The sequence below is a fragment of the Malus sylvestris genome, chromosome 11 (assembly GCF_916048215.2).
Source record: "Malus sylvestris chromosome 11, drMalSylv7.2, whole genome shotgun sequence".
NCBI lineage: Eukaryota > Viridiplantae > Streptophyta > Magnoliopsida > Rosales > Rosaceae > Malus > Malus sylvestris.
The window spans coordinates 28,134,102-28,152,226 of NC_062270.1; the positions used below are offsets into that span (position 1 = coordinate 28,134,102).

Sequence of the window (18,125 nt, forward strand, 5' to 3'; positions counted from 1 at the left end):
TAAATTGTGTGATTTTTCATGATGATTTACAGAATTTGACAGAAAATGAGGAATTTCTGACAAATCTTAGATGTTTGTTGACACACCCCGATCCTAGAATTAAGGCGTGTTGGCCGTCATGTGAGTGTGACGTAACCAAAAGTGCGACGCGAAAGCAAAAGATAAGAGAAATACGAATAAACAAAAACCAAATACTAGAAATAATAACCAAGTAACGTGCTAGAGTAAGTTTAAGTGTGAAACACACAAATTCAGAGCATAAGAACTAGGTGCAACCAAATTCAGAGCATAACTAAAATACAACACCCGCAGGTGAGTCCTACATTTATGTAGTCTGTCAGTACGCCGTGGGAATCCTCGTGGGCCACCAACGCTGCTAACTAGAACCTAGAGAGGCGCAAAACAAAATTGAGTGGGTCAGTAAAACCAAAGTTTTTCAAAAACATTTCATCAAAACAATTATAACCCCTCGCTGTAAAACCTGTATACTTTCCAAAAAAATAACATAATAGTAAATAGTTCCTCATATATCTCAAATCATCAATCTTTATCAATTCCAAAAAATATGCCATGCCATAAATGTCAATAACAGATTATGAATGCATCAATATAACAGGTGACATAATGAATCAACCGGAGACCCTACAGTTAATCCTGTACGGTTAATTCCATAGCTCAATATCCAAACCAACCGGAGTCACCATGGTGACCTGTACGACACTACTCTGCACATAAGTCGGAACTACCTGAAGTAGTCTGTACAATAAGAATGGTGTAATAATATGCTCTAGTGCTTCTCTCAACAATCATCTGTGCACATAATCTAAGGTCACCTACCAGTCGGAACCACCTCTAGTGATCTGTACGACTAGAATGTCGGAACCCTCTCATGGTCTGTACGACATGCACTTACTTGGATCCAAGGTGAGCGTGCGGTGCGGTGAATACTATAAGCACTAACACCAGGGTGCAGGTTTTGAGCTCACAACACAATTCACATCATCAACGATTCACATAAATAATATAAAACTCACCTGATACTCACTTGTGCGTCCACAGCACCAATTCATATATATATGCATCAATTACTAATTCATATAATTCATAATATGCATGCATGGCATTTGAAAACATACTTTCATTTAAATTCAATTTCTGGGAAAATCAATAGTATATAGGTAATAACAGAAAATAACTGCCCACTCACTGATAAGTCGAATGGTCGTAACCCCCGTGATGCCCTTGAATCCGCTCGTCCTCGGGATAGGTATCACCTATATGCGAAACAACTAAAACAATGTTATTTAAAGCACATAACCGACAATTCGTAATAACTTCTCATACGATGCTCAATTTGGGTATATGAATATACCACGGTGGCCTACTCGACGTCACGGACGTCGAGGTATTTTTAGGAAAAATTTTTGAGGCCGCACGCGCCCCCACGCTCCGGGAGGGGCACGGACCTACGCGCATCATCTTCTTCCTCCAGTCGCCGAACTGGTTTTTCCGGTCACCGGAAAACTGGAGATTTTTCAATCTCCTTGTTCTTCGTCATTTCTCAACCATTTTTCACGCATTTTATATCAAAATGAAGCCCTAATCATGTAGAATCACGTTACACTACTTTAAGGCTCTAAAAACTACGAAATCTCATCGGAGAAATTTCAAGAAAACCGGCCAACTTAGAACTCAACGATCTCGACGTCCAAAACCTTCAAACTAAGCACTCCGAGCTTCCTTAGGACCTCACTAAGCTCACTATAAGCTTAGAATTCCCTGAAAATCAACACATCACGAATGCAAGAACAGTACTCAAATTGGACCTCGAGTTTTCAACATGATATCAAGGGTTCTAAGTTTTAAAAATGGTACCATTCAACTCAGGAGGTCGAAATGATGAAGAACCTTACCCTTTTGGCGTCGATCAGTGATGATTGGAGGGTTTTATGCTTTGGTCCGTACGTTTTCGAGAGGGAGAGAGTGAGACTGAAACGGAGAGGAGAGAGAGAGCACGAGGAAGAGAGAGGAAGGGTTTGACCCGTGTGTATGTGTGTGTGGTCCATCCCAAAATAATCACCATCCATTTCCTTAACTCCCTAACCACAAAAATACAACCTTATCCAATTTAAATTTTCCAAAACTTAGGAAATATGCATATTCAATAACATGCCACACACATACCTTAGTAACCGTCAAAGGTACTTTCGTCATTTCACAACCTCGATAAATAAAATCTCGGGACGGGCTGTGACAATCTACCCTCCTTATAGAATTTCGTCCTCGAAATTCATAGAACCAGTCACCACACTACTACTCATAAAACAACCTCGGATACATCTCCCTCATTCGATCCCAAGTAGCTTCTTCTACTGAGTGGTTCTTCCACAATACTTTTACCAAGCTCACAGTCTTATTCCTTAGAACTTTGTCTTTCCAATCCAAGATAGTCACTGGTTCTTCATCATACGTCAAGTCCAAATTAATCTCCAAAGGTTGAGGAGGAATCACATGTGAAGGATCTGAAACATAATGTCGAAGTATCGAGACATGAAACACATTATGCACCTTAGATAACTCCAGAGGCAACTCCAACTTGTAAGCAACTTCACCAATCATCTCAGTGATCTCATAAGGTCCTATGTACCTAGGACTTAGCTTGCCTTTCTTTCCAAACCGCACTACACCTTTCCAAGGTGACAATTTCAAGAATACCAAATTACCCACATCATAAACTCGATCAGTAGCATGTCTATCTGCTAAACTCTTTTGTCAATCCTGGGCCGCTTTCAGGTTAGACTTAATCACCTGAACATTTTGAGTAGTCTCACCCACAATCTCTGGGCCTTCTAGCACTCTTTCGCCAACCTCTGACCAACACAATGGCGTACGACAAGCTCTACCATAAAGTGCCTCAAATGGTGACATACCAATGCTCGAATGAAAACTATTATTGTAGGCAAATTCCATCAAGTCTAGGCAATCATGCCAAGAATCACCAAACTGTAACACTGAAGATCTCAGCATATCCTCTAACGTCTGAATAGTCCTCTCTGATTGCCCATCGGTTTGAGGATGATAAGCAGTATTGTAAAGCAATTTCGTACCAAGAGCTTCCTGAAAAGCTACCCAAAACTTAGAAGTAAATCTTGGATCTCGATCAGAAATAATATTCACTGGAACTCCATGATACACAATCTTCGTGATGAACAACTTAGCCAATTTATTCAGATGATACTTTTCCCTCACTGGAATGAAGTGTGCTGACTTAGTAAGCCGATCTACAATCACCCAAACACCATCAAATCCATTCCGTGTACGAGGAAGCTTATACACGAAATCCATAGTTATATTTTCCCATTTCCACTGAGGAACAGGAAGTGGTTGCATCCGACCAATAGGCTTCTTTCTTTCAGCTTTAACTTGCTGACAAACAATACACCTACTTACATATTCTGCAATCTCCCTCTTCATATCCGGCCAATAATAAAATGGTAGAATGGTATGGTACATCTTAGTCCCTCATGGATGCATCGTATAAGCTGAACAATGTGCTTCATCCAAAATTTCCTTCTTTAATTCCTCATTATTCGGCACATACATTATGTTCTCCTGCATAAGCATGCCATCTGATTCTCAAATCCTGAGGTCTTTCTTTTTCCCTTCACTTCTCAATTGGATCATTTCTTGAATTTCTTCATCTACCATCTGAGCTTCAAGTACACGATCAACCAAAACTGGCCTGACTTGGAAACTAGCAAGAAAAGTTTCTCTTTGTTCTACTAACTCCAACTTTACTTCAGTAGCTCTCAAATCTGCAAGAAGAGGAACACGACAAGCATACAAAGCATTGAGTCGACCTTGAGGTTTCCTACTCAGTGCATCAGCTACCACATTTGCACGACCCGGATGATACTCAATAGTGCAGTCATAATCACTTAGTAACTCCATCCACCTTCGTTGACGAAGATTAAGATCATGCTGAGTGAAAAGATATTGAAGACTCTTATGATCTGTGAAGATCTTACACTTTTCACCATAGAGTTAATGCCTCCAAATTTTCAAAGCAAAAACAATGGCTGCCAACTCAAGATCGTGAGTAGGATAATTCATTTCATGAATCTTCAATTGTCGAGAAGCATAGGCAATCACTCTATTATGCTGTATCAAAACACATCCCAAACCATTCAAAGAAGCATCACTATAAATCTCAAAGTTACCGCTACCATCAGGAAGTACCAATACCGGAGCATGAGTGAGGCAATATTTCAGCTGCTAGAAACTTTGCTCACAATTCTCGTCCCACTCGAACTTAACATCCTTCCTAGTTAACTTCGTTAGTGGCAATGCAATCATAGAAAAATCTTGAACAAACTGTCGATAATAACCTGCTAGACCCAGAAAACTCCGTACCTCAGTGACAATTCGTGGTTGTTCCCAATTCTCCACTGCTGCTATCTTTTGAGGATCTACTTGAATTCCTTGTGCCGATACTACATGCCCCAAAAATGCCACTTCATTCAACCAAAATTGACATTTGCTAAACTTGGCATACAACTGATGCTCCCTCAATTTCTTCAATACCAAGTTAAGATGTCGAATATGATTTGCTTTAGACTTAGAGTACACCAGAATATCATCAATGAAAACAATGACAAATCTATCAAGATATTGCTGGAATACCTCATTCATTAGCCTCATGAAAGCTGCAGGTGCATTAGTCAATCCAAATGGCATCACCAAAAATTTATAATGCCTATAACGGGTCCTGAAAGCCGTCTTAGGTACACCATCCTCTTTAATCTTCAACTGATAATAGCCAGATCTCAAATCAATCTTAGATAACACACACACACCTTTAAGCTGATCAAACAAATCATCGATACGAGGTAAGGGATAACGGTTTTTAATCGTTACTCGATTCAATTGCCTGTAATCAATACATAATCTCAAAGTTCCATCTTTCTTTCTTACAAACAACACTGGAGCTCCCCAAGGTGAAGTACTAGGTTGAATGAAACCTTTATCAGTTAATTCCTGTAACTGAATTTTCAACTCTCTCAATTCAGCTGGAGTCATTCTATATGGAGTCAAAGATATAGGATCCGTACCTGGAAGCAAATCAATAAAAAACTCCACATCTCTGTCTGGCGGCAATCCAGGCAAATCGTTTGGGAATACATTAGGATAGTGCCTGACTACTCCAACTTCCTCCACACTGCTAGGAACAACATCATTTAACACCACATGTGCTAAGTATCCTTGACAACCTTTCGATAACAACTTCTTTGCTCTCATGGCAGAAATAATTACATGTCTCACCCCACTGCTTTCACCCACGAAAGCAACCTCTGGTAATCCAGGACGATGAAAAGTAACTGACTTCCCATAACAATCTATATGGGCACGATTACAATGCAACCAATCTGCCCCTAAAATCACATTAAAATCCACAATATCTAATGGGATAAGATTAGCTAGTATAACCACACCATCTACCATCACTGGACACCCAGGATAAACACTATCAACATAACATTTGTCCCCTCTAGGCATAGCAAATTCTAAATTAAATCCTAGAGGTGTAGGGTGAGGTTGAGTCATTTGAGCAAACGTATGAGAAATCACAGAATGTGTAGCACCACAATCAATCAAAACTCTAGCAAAGTGACCAAGAATATTTAACGTACCCATAATCAAGTCCGGATGATTCTGAGCATCTTGCAGTGATATGTGATTAACACGTCCCTGAGCTTGCTGTCGTCCACCACGACCTCTGTTGCCTTGGTTACCTCACCCCTGAGAAGTACGTCCCTGTCCTAGCTGGCTAGACTGCCTAGGCGGTCCTGCACCACTAGCAGTAACCTTTCCCTGTCGGGGTTAACCTCCATGATGCCACTGAGATCCACTAGTTGGCATGGAAGAATAAGAAGTATAACCTCTAGGGTCTTGGGAATACCCAGTCTGAGAATAAGGATCCTGGGAATACTGATACTGTCCGGAAGCATAGGGAGCAGTATCACCCTGGTAGTGATAAGCATCACCACGACCCGTCTGACCGTAACTGCCTGATCCAAAACTCTGCTGAATCGGCGCTGGAGGTGGCATAGCAGACTGCTGAGACCTCTGCTACCTCTGGGAACACTGAGCAGCCCTATGTCCCATCTGTTCACAAGTTTAGCAAGCACCACCACTACCACTTCTCCTACACTCTCCATGATGTCTAAAATTACAACGGCGGCACAACGGAGCACCAGAACCACCAGCACCACCAAAATCTCTCTGTCTCTGAAACCTGGGTCCACCAGTAAATCTTTCACCTCTCCTCGGACCTGTGACACTAAATCCTCAACTGGAAGAACTCGAGCTCGCTCCACTTTTCTTGAAATTCTATGTCTTACGAGGTCCCTGAGTGGAGATACCTTTACCCCTATCCTCTTTCTTCTGATTATCATTCTTATCTTCATCATCCTCACTATTACTAGGAAGGTTGTCGGAATCCTCCATCCGAACCAAAATCTTAGAAAACTTATGATAATCAGTGCAAGGAAGCGCACTAGCAAAAGTCCGCCATTTCCTCTTAGTTCCTAACGGTGAAGCATCTCTGCCTGATTACCAGCTGTATCAGGATCATAACGAGATAAGTCTGTAAATTTCCTGTAATACTCATGCGCCGACATATTCTTTTGCTTCAATTGAGTGAACTCCTGCTTCTTACGGTTAATGTATTCCGGAGGAACAAATCTTTTCATAAAATTCTCCTTGAATACTTCCCAGTCAGCTGCCATCTCAGGCGACATAAACTTAGTCTGATTTACCTACCAAGCTGCTGGCTCTCGTCCTAAAAACCAAGTAGTGGTCTCCACCTATCTATTAGCAGGAAGATTCCCTTGACTCTGCATCACCTGAAAAGTCTTTTCAATATGGTCTAACCACTTTTCGACCCCTTCATGACCCTCATTGCCCATGAAACAGTCCAATTTTAGATTATACATAGTCTCCAGGGGTGTTCTCTGAGGAAGAGGACGACGACAAATTGCATTCTGAAAGGCATGGGCCATCGCTTCCCCTAATTGGGTTATATCAGGGAAATTAGACTCAGAAGCACGGCGTGATTCCCTACGAGGCGGCATAGTTCTGACAGAAAATACCAAAAGATCATTAGAGCATTAACAATTTATACAGGACTGCAACCGAGGCTCTGATACCAAACTGACACTCCCCGATCCTAAAATCAAGGCGTGCTGGCCATCACGTGAGTGTGACGTAACCAAAAGTGTTATGCGGAAGCAAAAGATAAGAGAAATACGAATAAACAAAAACCAAATACTAGCAATAATAACCAAGTAACGTGGTAGAGTAAGTTTAAATGTGAAACACACAAATTCAGAGCATAAGAACTAGGTGCAATCAAGTAGGACCATAACTAAAATACAACACCCGCATGTGAGTCCTACATTTATGTAGTCTGTCAGTACGCCGTGGGAATCCTCGTGGGCCACCAACGCTGCTAACTAGAACCTGGAGGGGCGCAAAACAAAATTGAGTGGGTCAGTAAAACCAAAGCTTTTCAAAAACATTTCATCAAAACAATTCTAACCCCTCGCTGTAAAACCTGTATACTTTCCCAGAAAACAACATAATAGTAAATAATTCCTCATATATCTTAAATCATCAATCTTTATCAATTCCAGAAAATATGCCATGCCATAAATGTCAATAACAAATTATGAATGCATCAATATAACAGGTGACATAATGAATCAACCGGATACCGTACAGTTGATCATGTACGGTTAATTCCATAGCTCAATATCCAAACCAACCGGAGTCACCACGGTGACCTGTACGGCACTACTCTGCACATAAGTCGGAACTACCTGAAGTAGTCTGTACAACAAGAATGGTGTAATAATACGCTCTAGTGCTTCTCTCAACAATCATCTGTGCACATAATCTAAGGTCACCTACTAGTCGGAACCACCTCTAGTGATCTGTACGACTAGCATGTCGAAACCTTCTCATGGTCTGTACGACATGCATCTACTTGGATCCAAGGTGAGCGTGCGGTGCGGTGAATACTATAAGCACTAACACCAGGGTGCAGGTTTTGAGCTCTCAACACAATTCACATCATCAACGATTCACATAAATAACATAAAACTCACCTGATACTCACCTGTGCGTCCACAGCACCAATTCATATATATAGATATATATATATATATATATATATATATATGCATCAATTACTAATTCATATGATTCATAATATGCATGCATGGCATTTGAAAACATACTTTCATTTAAATTCAATTTCTGGGAAAATCAATAGTATATAGGTAATAACATAAAATAACTGCCCACTCACTGATAAGTCGAAGGGTCGTAACCCCCGTGACGCCCTTGAATCCGCTCGTCCTCGGGATAGGTATCACCTATATGCGAAACAACTAAAACAATGTTATTTAAAGCACATAACTGACAATTCGCAATAATTTCTCATACGGTGCTCAATTTGGGTATATGAATATACCACGGTGACCTACTCGACGTCACGGACGTCAAGGTATTTTTAGAAAAAAATTTCGAGGCCGCACGCGCCCCCACGCGCGTCATCTTCTTCCTCCAGTCGCCGGACTGATTTTTCCGGTCACCGGAAAATTGGAGATTTTTCAATCTCCTTGTTCTCCGTCATTTCTCAACCATTTTTCACGCATTTTATATCAAAATGAAGCCCTAATCATGTATAATCACGTTACACTACTTTAAGGCTCTAAAAACTACGAAATCTCACCGGAGAAATTTCAAGAAAACCGGCCAACTTCGAACTCAACGATCCCGATGTCCAAAACCTTCAAACTAACCACTCCGAGCTTCCTTAAGACCTCACTAAGCTCACTATAAGCTTAGAATTCCCTGAAAATCAACACATCACGAATGCATGAACAGTACTCAAATCGGACCTCGAGTTTTCAACGTGATATCGAGGGTTCTAAGTTCTAAAAATGGTACCATTCAACTCAGGAGGTCGAAAGGATGAAGAACCTTACCCTTTTGGCATCGATCCGTGATGATTGGAGGGTTTTATGCTTTGGTCCGTACGTTTTCGAGAGGGAGAGAGTGAGACTGAAACGGAGAGGAGAGAGAGAGCACGGGGAAGAGAGAGGAAGGGTTTGACCCGTGTGTATGTGTGTGTGGTCCATCCCAAAATAATCACCATCCATTTCCTTAACTCCCTAACCACAAAAATACAACCTTATCCAATTTAAATTTTCCAAAACTTAGGAAATATGCATATTCAATAACATGCCACACACATACCTTAGTAACCGTCAAGGGTACTTTCGTCATTTCACAACCTCAATAAATAGAATCTCGGGACGGGCTATGACATTTGTTGACGCCGATTATCTGTATATTTCAAAGAAAAATAAAACACCAACGATAAAGTAGATCTTCCCTATTGCAATGATCCTAGCTGCATGTTAAGATGCAAAAATTTGAAAGTTCAGAAGCTTGCAGGCAAATTGTCTGGTGTTTCAAGACGACTTGCAGAATTTGATAGAAAATGAAACTGCATATTAATCATTTGCGATATATATTGTACTCTCCAGTCGCAATAGATATAGATAATTAATTTCTTCCAATATCTTACAGTCCATTGCTGTATGCAAAGCAAAATATTTTGTTTTTATCTCTTCTAATACTTTCTACAATATTGAAAATAAAAAGTGAGTTTTTATCTCTTCTAATACTTTCTACAATATTGAAAATAAGAAGTGATTTACATATAAGTGCTGGTATCACATGAAAAATATGAAATAGCATCGATCATGTTAATTTCATTTGGAACCCAAAATATGTTATATAACATCCAAATTGAATATTCAACATTTTTTTCTTTTTTTTTCTTCAGAAAAATAAAAAACCTAACCAAAGGAAAAATCAATTTTCCCAAACCGCCCACCATCAGCAGTACCAAAATTTGTCGGGTTGTAAATTCGACATATGGTGTTACTAATCCATATGATATAATTACGAGCGATGATGAGTTTATATTTTAGGCTCATAGATGGTGATCAGGCGTGAAGAGCAAAACTCGGAGATCAAGAGCATTACTGAATGGTCGAAAGTTGAAATCGACCAGGAAGTGTATAAGACATTTTGGAAAGTCACAGTCCTGCACTAGTCACTGCAATGGCTGGCTGAATGGTCGAAAGTTGAAATCGTCTACGAATGCTCACCACCATGCTGGCCTTCCCCACCCGAAACTGGCTTTGTACAAGGGAAGCCGGCGCCAACTGGTACAAGCATAGGTTTCTACATCATGTCTTCCCAGGTTGCCGGACTCTTTGATGGTTTGCGCGCATTACCACATCACCATTAGGGTACTCTTCTTTATATACTTCAATGCCTTTTCGAAGTTTCACAACCAAATTTTCGCGTCTAATTCACTCTCTAAGTACATCGCCCTGAAGCACCACTCGAGATGCCCCAATATGCTTACCGGCGCCAAAACCTGAGCTGACAATCTTTTCCTCAAGTTCACCGCTCGAACAAAACTGCTTGAACAAAGCCTGCGCTTGTAAAACCCAAAATTGATCTCGGTGTTTCCATTGCGCATTTCCAAATGAGCGCTGGTACTGCTTCAACACGCGTTGGATTTGGTACTGCTGCGCTGGCGGCTTTGGTCTTGAGAGCAGAAATGTTTAAGGCATCAAATACGGGTCTCTGTGTGAGACAATTGTCTTTAGGAAGGTAGGTTTTGGTGAGTTCAAGAAATCTTGTGGGAAAGCACGGCATGATCACTATTACTGGCTGAGCTGAGGGCAAGTTCAGCCCAGTGCTTTATTAATGTGCTGAATGTTGAAGCATCGGCGACCTTATGTAAATTGCTGGCTCCGACCGCCGATCCACCACATTCAAAGAAGTTGGCCTGAACAAGTAGAACATTCAGGTTTGTCCAAAATGTCTGATATGGAACGGTTAACTTGGTCCTCAAGAAATGCAGCTCCATGATCATTGCAGCTGATCGAAACATTGTAGTCGACTTTTCCCTCAAGGGGATATAAGCGAGTGAGGGCTTCCGATTATGATTTCTTTAGAAGCTTGAGTTTTTCAGCAAACAGAGAATGCATGGAGATCGATATTGACTTCATCGCAACAACGACGATAGAAGGGAACTAGTGGGATATGAGTATCAGGTTGAAATTGATCAAAAACAGAGAGGGCCAAATTTCTGAGGTGGTGGGGAGTTGGAGAGGATGGTTAATTGTTTCCTTTGAGAATGACTTGTTCCACGAAAATCATGAGGTAGTGAGCAAAAATATTTCCACGATAAAAAAACAATGAGTAACTCATAGGAGACGTCGACATATTTACAGAATATTTAAAGGATTTAACAGTAGGAGGCAAAATGGGATACAAAAACACAATTTTGGTGGCAAAATGGATGGATCTACGTTTTTTTCCCTAGATCGTAGAAGTAGAGTGAATTGTTGATGCAAATTACTGTCGAATTGATGCAGTGGTAGTATATGGTATTTTCTGTAAGTGTGTTCCACTTGCCCATCAGCATTTGCAATCAAAACATATTTCCATCCACACACAAATCTTTGTTGACCTCTAAAGGTCATGTCTCTGATCGTATAGCAATTGCAAAGACAGCAGAGAAAGATGTGATCACGCATCCCATATGCCCGGAGTTGAATTCTGACCACAGAACACTAGATAAGTGATCACGTCTTTCTCAGTACCGACACAGAAATCAAAACCAGCAAACCCTGACCCAAAAGAAAAAGTGAACAATTGTGCATATCAAAATTCACTAGCATGCCCAGGAAAATATGCTTCAAAATAGGTTTAAAAGAGTAATTGACTGGTTTACTAAATGCTGCTACCATTTTCGTAACAAACAAGAGCGCTGTTTCAAGAGGAATGATCCTGTTCTACCATTTATCTAAATCATAAGTTGACACCAGATTCACATAACTTGATATTGAGATAAACAAAACAACAAACTCACGTTGGTGAAGTCGGAATATCATCATACCGGAGAACATTTCTCCCTTCCCCATCTAATGAAAATAGCCAAGAACCTGACCCCCAACATTACACTTAACAGCCTCTTCGTGATCCAACACACCTTCGGGAGTAGTAATCACAACATAACCCCACTGCATGAAGAGAGCAAAACCCATTAACAGAAAAATCCACACACCCAGCGGGCACCTTTAAATAATAACGGACAACAAAAGAACTTTCAACACATCTTTCGACACCAAGAGGTTAACCAACCTGTCGTGTTGGAAGTTTTTGCATTTTGTACTCTTCAATATCTCTTGCCTTCACATCCTGCCTGTAAGTAAGAGCTTTACAATCATTAACCCTACCTTGTAGTTGAACTGTTATCCTCCCCACTCTATGCGGATCAAAAACTTGAAAATCCTTGATATAACCTAAGGAAAGCATACCACAGTCAGGAAAATTACTACATGCAACAAATTGATAAATAACATTTGGAGCTTATATGTACTTTTTGATACACCCCCTTCTACTCCCCTTCCAAAGAAACAAACAAGAAGTGTGATGCATATGGTACATGCAAAAAAGTAATACCATGTCTCCAATTAAAACTACAAATTTAACCAAAGCATCCCATAATTAATTACAAGTTGCCTATAATGCTAGTCCTCTAATAGCGAGTTTTAAAACCATCACCAATTTATTCAAAGCAACATATCCTCAAACAGTCTTAGTATTTATTCTTATTCAAGCATGCCTGATTATGGCATGCATCAGAATGAAGGCAGTGTTATGAAATTCATAAATTGACATTAAATCCATGAGACCAACAAAACAAATAAGTGACAGCATTTGACATCGTAGGTAAGCTCGGATGAAAGACAATAAAGCCCTAAAACTGGTCAGCCTGTTCCAGATACCATTTTCTTGTTTATGTGAAATAATAAAAATAAAAATTAAATAAACCTATGTTGATTAAAGCCAAATTCCTAGAGCCCACCCCAACTAACTGAACCCAGTTCTATAGATCCTTATTCACTACAGGTTTACCGTCTTCAAAACCCTCTCAACAAATTAACTTTACAAAAAACCATATCCGAAAGTACATAGTAAATAGTTAGTCTCAATTATCAAAATATATATAAAAAAGAGGAGACTATAGGGTTTTACCTCGATCTTTCATGATTTTGAGGAATGATGACATTGCTGTGGATATGGGTTTCAACTCCACAGTATCTTTCCCCCTTCTCTCCGCATTCACTATTGATCTCAATGCATTATTCAATATCATTCTCCCCATCCTTCTCTGTGCAAAATCCAACCCTCAAATGTGACACACCTAAATGAAGGCTCTGTCAGAAACAAAATGGTATTGTGGTGATGTTTTTAAAATCTCTTATAGCTGTGTAGTTGGAGTGATTAGCTATGAAGTAAGACATATGAAGATTTGAAATCTTGAAAAGTATATCTAGAGAATTAGAAAACTAGGTCACATTTCTGCACATAAATCCTACATAAGGGAATCCAGAGGGTAATGGCCCTTCATCTGTATAATATTTGTTTGAGTACAGGATCAGGAAAGAATTCTCGTAACTTGGAGAAATAAAACCAACAACTCAAATATAATACAAGCATACTAAAGCTTCCCAATTTTCTTATAATCGCTTTAACTAATATTTCAATGGTTAAAAAAGTTCTTTTTATCTAATTTACAGATTGTCCAAAGAAAGAACAATGCCAACATTGAAGGTATCCTCTCCTGTCCCTTGATATAAAGTAGTAAAAAACAATATACTGCAGCATCTTCTTGTCCGCCTTAACATGTACTTGAGTAATAACCAGAACAAATAACATTATGCCATACCAGCTTAAAGGTATGTTTGGGCAAAGGACTCCCAAATTCCAAGGTATTTAGGCAAAACAAAGAAGAAATGTATCAAAGAAAGTTAGATATGAGGAATTAGAAAATGCACCTCATGATCATTACAAAGCTATGGGATTTGTAAATGACTCCTCCCAAGTAGTCATTTGTAAATCTCTCCATCATGCCGTTTGTAATGCTCATGCGATGCATTTCTAATTCCTCCTATCATATTTTTTTTTGTGATCCATCTCTTCATCACCATCCCTAAATCCCTTCGAATTTGAAGGTTCCTCACCCAAACATACCCAAAAAATTGATGTATTATGTGCAGCTTAATTACAATGCAAATGGCAGTCATGTTTTCTCCAAAATTGTAGGGGCAGGTATCACCACAACAAACACACACTTAATCAAACAATGACGCATTCACACTAGATAATCAAAACGTGCATTATTTTAGTATGCTGATTCCAGAAAGGTAAGCATTCATGAATTCACAGAGGTGTCAAAGATCAAATCAAGCTCTATACAACGTAACATAGAATGTCTTCAGCTGGTATATACTAAACCCTAACCCTAATTAGTTGACAACCAATCCCTAAACCCTAAACCCTAAATCACAATCACATTTCTGGTTAGCTCCATTTGTCAAACCAAATAATTGACAATGAAATTTCGGTGTTTAAGCGCAAAAGCAATCCGGGCAATTACAAGAAACGATGAATGAGACTAAAAAAGAAAAAAACCCAGATACGAATTAAAGATAAGAAATCACCTTTTCGGAGTGATTGGAAAATATGAACTGAAAATATGAACTGAATTTCGGGGACGACAAGTGGCAGCGGAGAACCGTTAGTCTTGGTTCACACTTCACTGCTGGGCTTCTATTGGGCCTAAGAGTGAATTAACTAAAATTCACATAATCAACGCTAAAGCTACTAACGATCTATTTGATCAGAGCGCTCAAGCTGTAATTAGTTAGTAACTCAATATTATAGTCCAACTCAATATTATAGTTCAACACAATTGTTATAGCAACCTACAATGAGTTGTATGTTTCATTCCATGTCAAAAGGAGTTATTCAATAAAAAGAAAATACGAGATATTGCAAGACCTGACCAATCAAGAGGATTCACAAACATGATTTATAAATTTTATTTTTTAATATATACATATAATCGGGGTCGCGTACATATCCGGAATGGCAATACCTTCATCGATCCATGACTTGAACCCCAAATCCCCCTCATACCCGTTTACTATCCTCCATAACGACTCTGCAAACGGAGTAGGATTGTTTTTTTTTTTTCTCTTCCTCCTATTTGAACAATTACGGTTAAACTACGTCAATATCTTATATTAATTTCTTTTATAGAAAGAGAAAGAAAAAATAGAGAATGTGAGAGGATGGGATGAAAATGGATAGAAAGAGGAGGAAAAAGAATCTTAGTCCTCTGCACATACCTAAACATAATTTATAAATTTTCATCGGCAATACATCTAGAAGGTAGTGTCAACAGATTGAATTTAGAGCAAAACTCTAGTAACTAAAATGAATCAAAATAAAAGATAAATTTGAATCATATTATTGCTAGCAGGTTAAACTCATCCCTCACTTTAGTGCGATAATATCAGTTGTTAAAAAATAAAAATAATCAAAACAGTGCCGGTCCGACGTCGTTTCATCTTGTGTAAAACCAATCTTTTAAGACTTACTAAACAAATAAAATGCGGAAATAACAAGGAGGCGTATTGATTGTAGTGTCAGTTTAGGATTTGAGTTATTTCTGCTTTTGGAGATTGAATAGGCAGAGCGAGTAGCAGCCGGCCATGGCGACGACGTCGGTTGATTCTTCAAACACTGAGATGGATCCCAACACTGAGCTCGATACTAATCCTAACCCTAATTCTTCAAACTCCTTAGTCCCTGCCTCCCCCAGTGGCCCTGCTGTCTGCCTTCTCAGGTTCGCCGGAGACTCCGCTGGCGGCGCGTTCATGGGCTCCATTTTTGGATACGGTCCTCCCTCTCTCTCTCTCTCTCTCTCTCTCTCTCTCTCTATATATATATATATGTGTGTGTGTGTGTGTGCGTGTGTGTATGTTTGTATTTGTGAATCTTTTAATTGCATAATTGTGGTGTTTCTATATGGGAATTTGAGTGGTGCTTATGCTTTTATTAGATGATTATTTAGGGTTTAGGAAAAGGAGTGAATTTTCTCTTTCCGATTTTTTGGTGGGTTTTGTTTATAATTCCTCCTGTGTTTTGATATGTGAAATTGTGGTTTATAGGGTAAATTTGGGGTAAAGTTAGTTAATTTTTTGTGATATGGACTCTAGTTTTGATGATTTCCTGCTGGAACTGATAATATACAGTGAAGCAATAAATTGAGGTTAAGTTGATATTTTAAGGCTCCGGAATTGCACTGTGTAGTTTAAGGTTGTGGATAGACTTGTACATGCGGCATTCTGAACTTTATACTGCTGTATGCTTGGTTCCTTTCTATGCTCATTGCATCTAACAAGCTGTTGTTATGAGAGAATTCCGATTGTTTGATTTATGGAGTAATTAATCCCTTTGGATAATGCCAGTCATTTCTCTATGCCGTATTCACATAATGAGGGGATGTAGAACAAAACATGCCACTCAAACTTTGGTTGAGTTGAGTTTGGCTCGATATTGCGTTACTCAGTGTGGCTGCTGTCGCCTGATTTTTATACATGTAAAAACAGCTAGAGATTGAAGATTGTCTTGATATCAATTTAGCAATGAATTATTAGACGAGCAAACCCATCTTCAGCAAACTCAGCCCCAGTTTATCTTTTTTTTACATACACATGCCAATCGAACTGAGATTTTTTTGTTTTACCTTGCCTGGATGTGTTACAGGTGCGGGGTTGTTCAAGAAAAAAGGTTTTAAAGGATCCTTTGCAGATGCAGGATCTTCTGCTAAGGTATGGGAATTCCTATTATTAAATGATAGCATTGCAATCTGAGTGTAATTAGTTTAGTTCTTTTTGTGAAATGCTATTTACAATGTCGAATGTTTCTTTGAATTCAGTTGTTAAGGTTTCTTTTTATATTTTCCCCCTTTCAGACATTTGCAGTTTTGTCCGGAGTGCACAGTTTGGTTGTCTGCATGTTGAAGAGGCTGCGAGGAAAGGATGATGGTATGGGAACTTGAATGCAGAAATAGTACTTTTACGTTATTCATTCATTATATCATGTTCACTCTTTCTTCCTCTGCAGTCATTAATGCTGGAGTAGCTGGATGTTGCACTGGTCTTGCTCTTAGTTTTCCAGGTATCCATCTTATTACAGAGTTCGATAATTTATAAATTAGCAATAAACTCATTGACTGTGCTGTTAAAATTTAAATTTTTAATATCTATAGAACTCCCGATTTTTGTTCTCTTTCATTTTTGGATTGTTATAACGAGCAAGTCGTTTCCTCGCTAATCAATAAAGCAGTTTCTGTACAGTCTATTATATCTTTAATTTAGAATACCTTATTTAATTTGCAGGTGCACCCCAGGCTCTTCTACAAAGCTGTCTCACTTTTGGGGCATTCTCATTTGTTATTGAAGGCCTAAACAAGCAGCAGCCGGCTTTAGCACAACCATTTTCTGTGAGGAAGAAAAGTGAGCAAGTTCGTCCCTTGGTGCTTCCCCTACAATTTTCACTCCCGGGAGAACTAAAAGCGGGCTTCACCTTCTTTTGCAATTCCTTGAAGAATCGCGAGAAGGGCCCTTCTCACCCAGCCTAAGAAATTTTGTCTCATCAATGCTATTTATGCTTTTTGGTCTTGAATTCAAGTGAACCTCTTTCAGTACTTTTTCCTCCGTATAACCGTATATTATGTGCTAATGTAAATCTTTTTAGTTGAAATTCTAGTTGCAAGTTATGAATTGGGTTCTTGATCGCGAAATCTGTTGGATCATGGTGCACGTATATTTCTGATTTTACCCGATTGAGAAACATGTCGGAAGTTACAATTTTCATGACCACCTATGCCTGAATTGCTGTGTGTTGGCCAGCATCGATCGTCGTATGCCACACGGTATCTCAGTGACAAGTGATAAATAGAAGGGAGACTTTGGATGCGGTCCTAGTTATGAACAGTCTTTGACTGAAACCTTGTTGGTTTTCAATTTTTGATCCAAGTCCCTGAAATTAATTGATGATTTATTTCTATGTACGTTACTATATTTTTTAAATTAAAAATTAAAATTTAT

The 18,125-nt window shown here is 39.2% G+C and overlaps 2 protein-coding genes, 1 long non-coding RNA gene and 1 pseudogene across 7 annotated transcripts; 1 reads left to right on the forward strand and 3 right to left on the reverse strand.

The window, feature by feature from the left end:
* Positions 1-177: 177 nt before the first annotated feature.
* LOC126591386 (uncharacterized) lies at positions 178-9,399 on the reverse strand. Of its 2 annotated transcripts, none has more exons than XR_007612370.1 (4): positions 9,054-9,399; positions 8,798-8,919; positions 8,372-8,438; positions 178-387 (listed from the first exon to the last, which is right to left on the reverse strand). It is a non-coding gene; the product is annotated as an uncharacterized LOC126591386 (long non-coding RNA). The 2 variants fall into 2 exon arrangements; XR_007612369.1 differs by lacking the exon at positions 178-387 and adding an exon at positions 7,416-7,521.
* A 457-nt stretch (positions 9,400-9,856) lies between these two features.
* Positions 9,857-11,265, reverse strand: LOC126588320 (BAHD acyltransferase At5g47980-like; annotated as a pseudogene).
* Positions 11,266-11,927: 662 nt separating this feature from the next.
* On the reverse strand, positions 11,928-15,205 carry LOC126588321 (40S ribosomal protein S15a-5-like). 3 transcript variants are annotated; one of them, XM_050253392.1, is made up of 4 exons: positions 15,104-15,205; positions 13,198-13,366; positions 12,301-12,461; positions 11,928-12,179 (listed from the first exon to the last, which is right to left on the reverse strand). In XM_050253392.1, the coding sequence occupies exons 2-4, from the start codon at positions 13,325-13,327 to the stop codon at positions 12,081-12,083; spliced, it is 390 nt and encodes a 129-aa protein (XP_050109349.1). In that variant the 5' UTR covers positions 13,328-13,366; positions 15,104-15,205; the 3' UTR covers positions 11,928-12,080. The 3 variants fall into 3 exon arrangements, with proteins under 3 accessions (XP_050109349.1, XP_050109347.1, XP_050109348.1); XM_050253390.1 differs by lacking the exon at positions 15,104-15,205 and adding an exon at positions 14,667-14,898; XM_050253391.1 differs by lacking the exon at positions 15,104-15,205 and adding an exon at positions 14,667-14,898 and having other exon boundaries at positions 13,198-13,379.
* Positions 15,206-15,626: 421 nt separating this feature from the next.
* Positions 15,627-17,818, forward strand: LOC126591468 (chloroplastic import inner membrane translocase subunit TIM22-2-like). Of its 2 annotated transcripts, none has more exons than XM_050257165.1 (5): positions 15,627-15,909; positions 16,780-16,844; positions 16,988-17,060; positions 17,158-17,193; positions 17,415-17,818. In XM_050257165.1, the coding sequence occupies exons 1-5, from the start codon at positions 15,723-15,725 to the stop codon at positions 17,654-17,656; spliced, it is 603 nt and encodes a 200-aa protein (XP_050113122.1). In that variant the 5' UTR covers positions 15,627-15,722; the 3' UTR covers positions 17,657-17,818. The 2 variants fall into 2 exon arrangements, with proteins under 2 accessions (XP_050113122.1, XP_050113121.1); XM_050257164.1 differs by having other exon boundaries at positions 15,628-15,909; positions 17,140-17,193.
* The last annotated feature ends 307 nt before the right edge of the window (positions 17,819-18,125 follow it).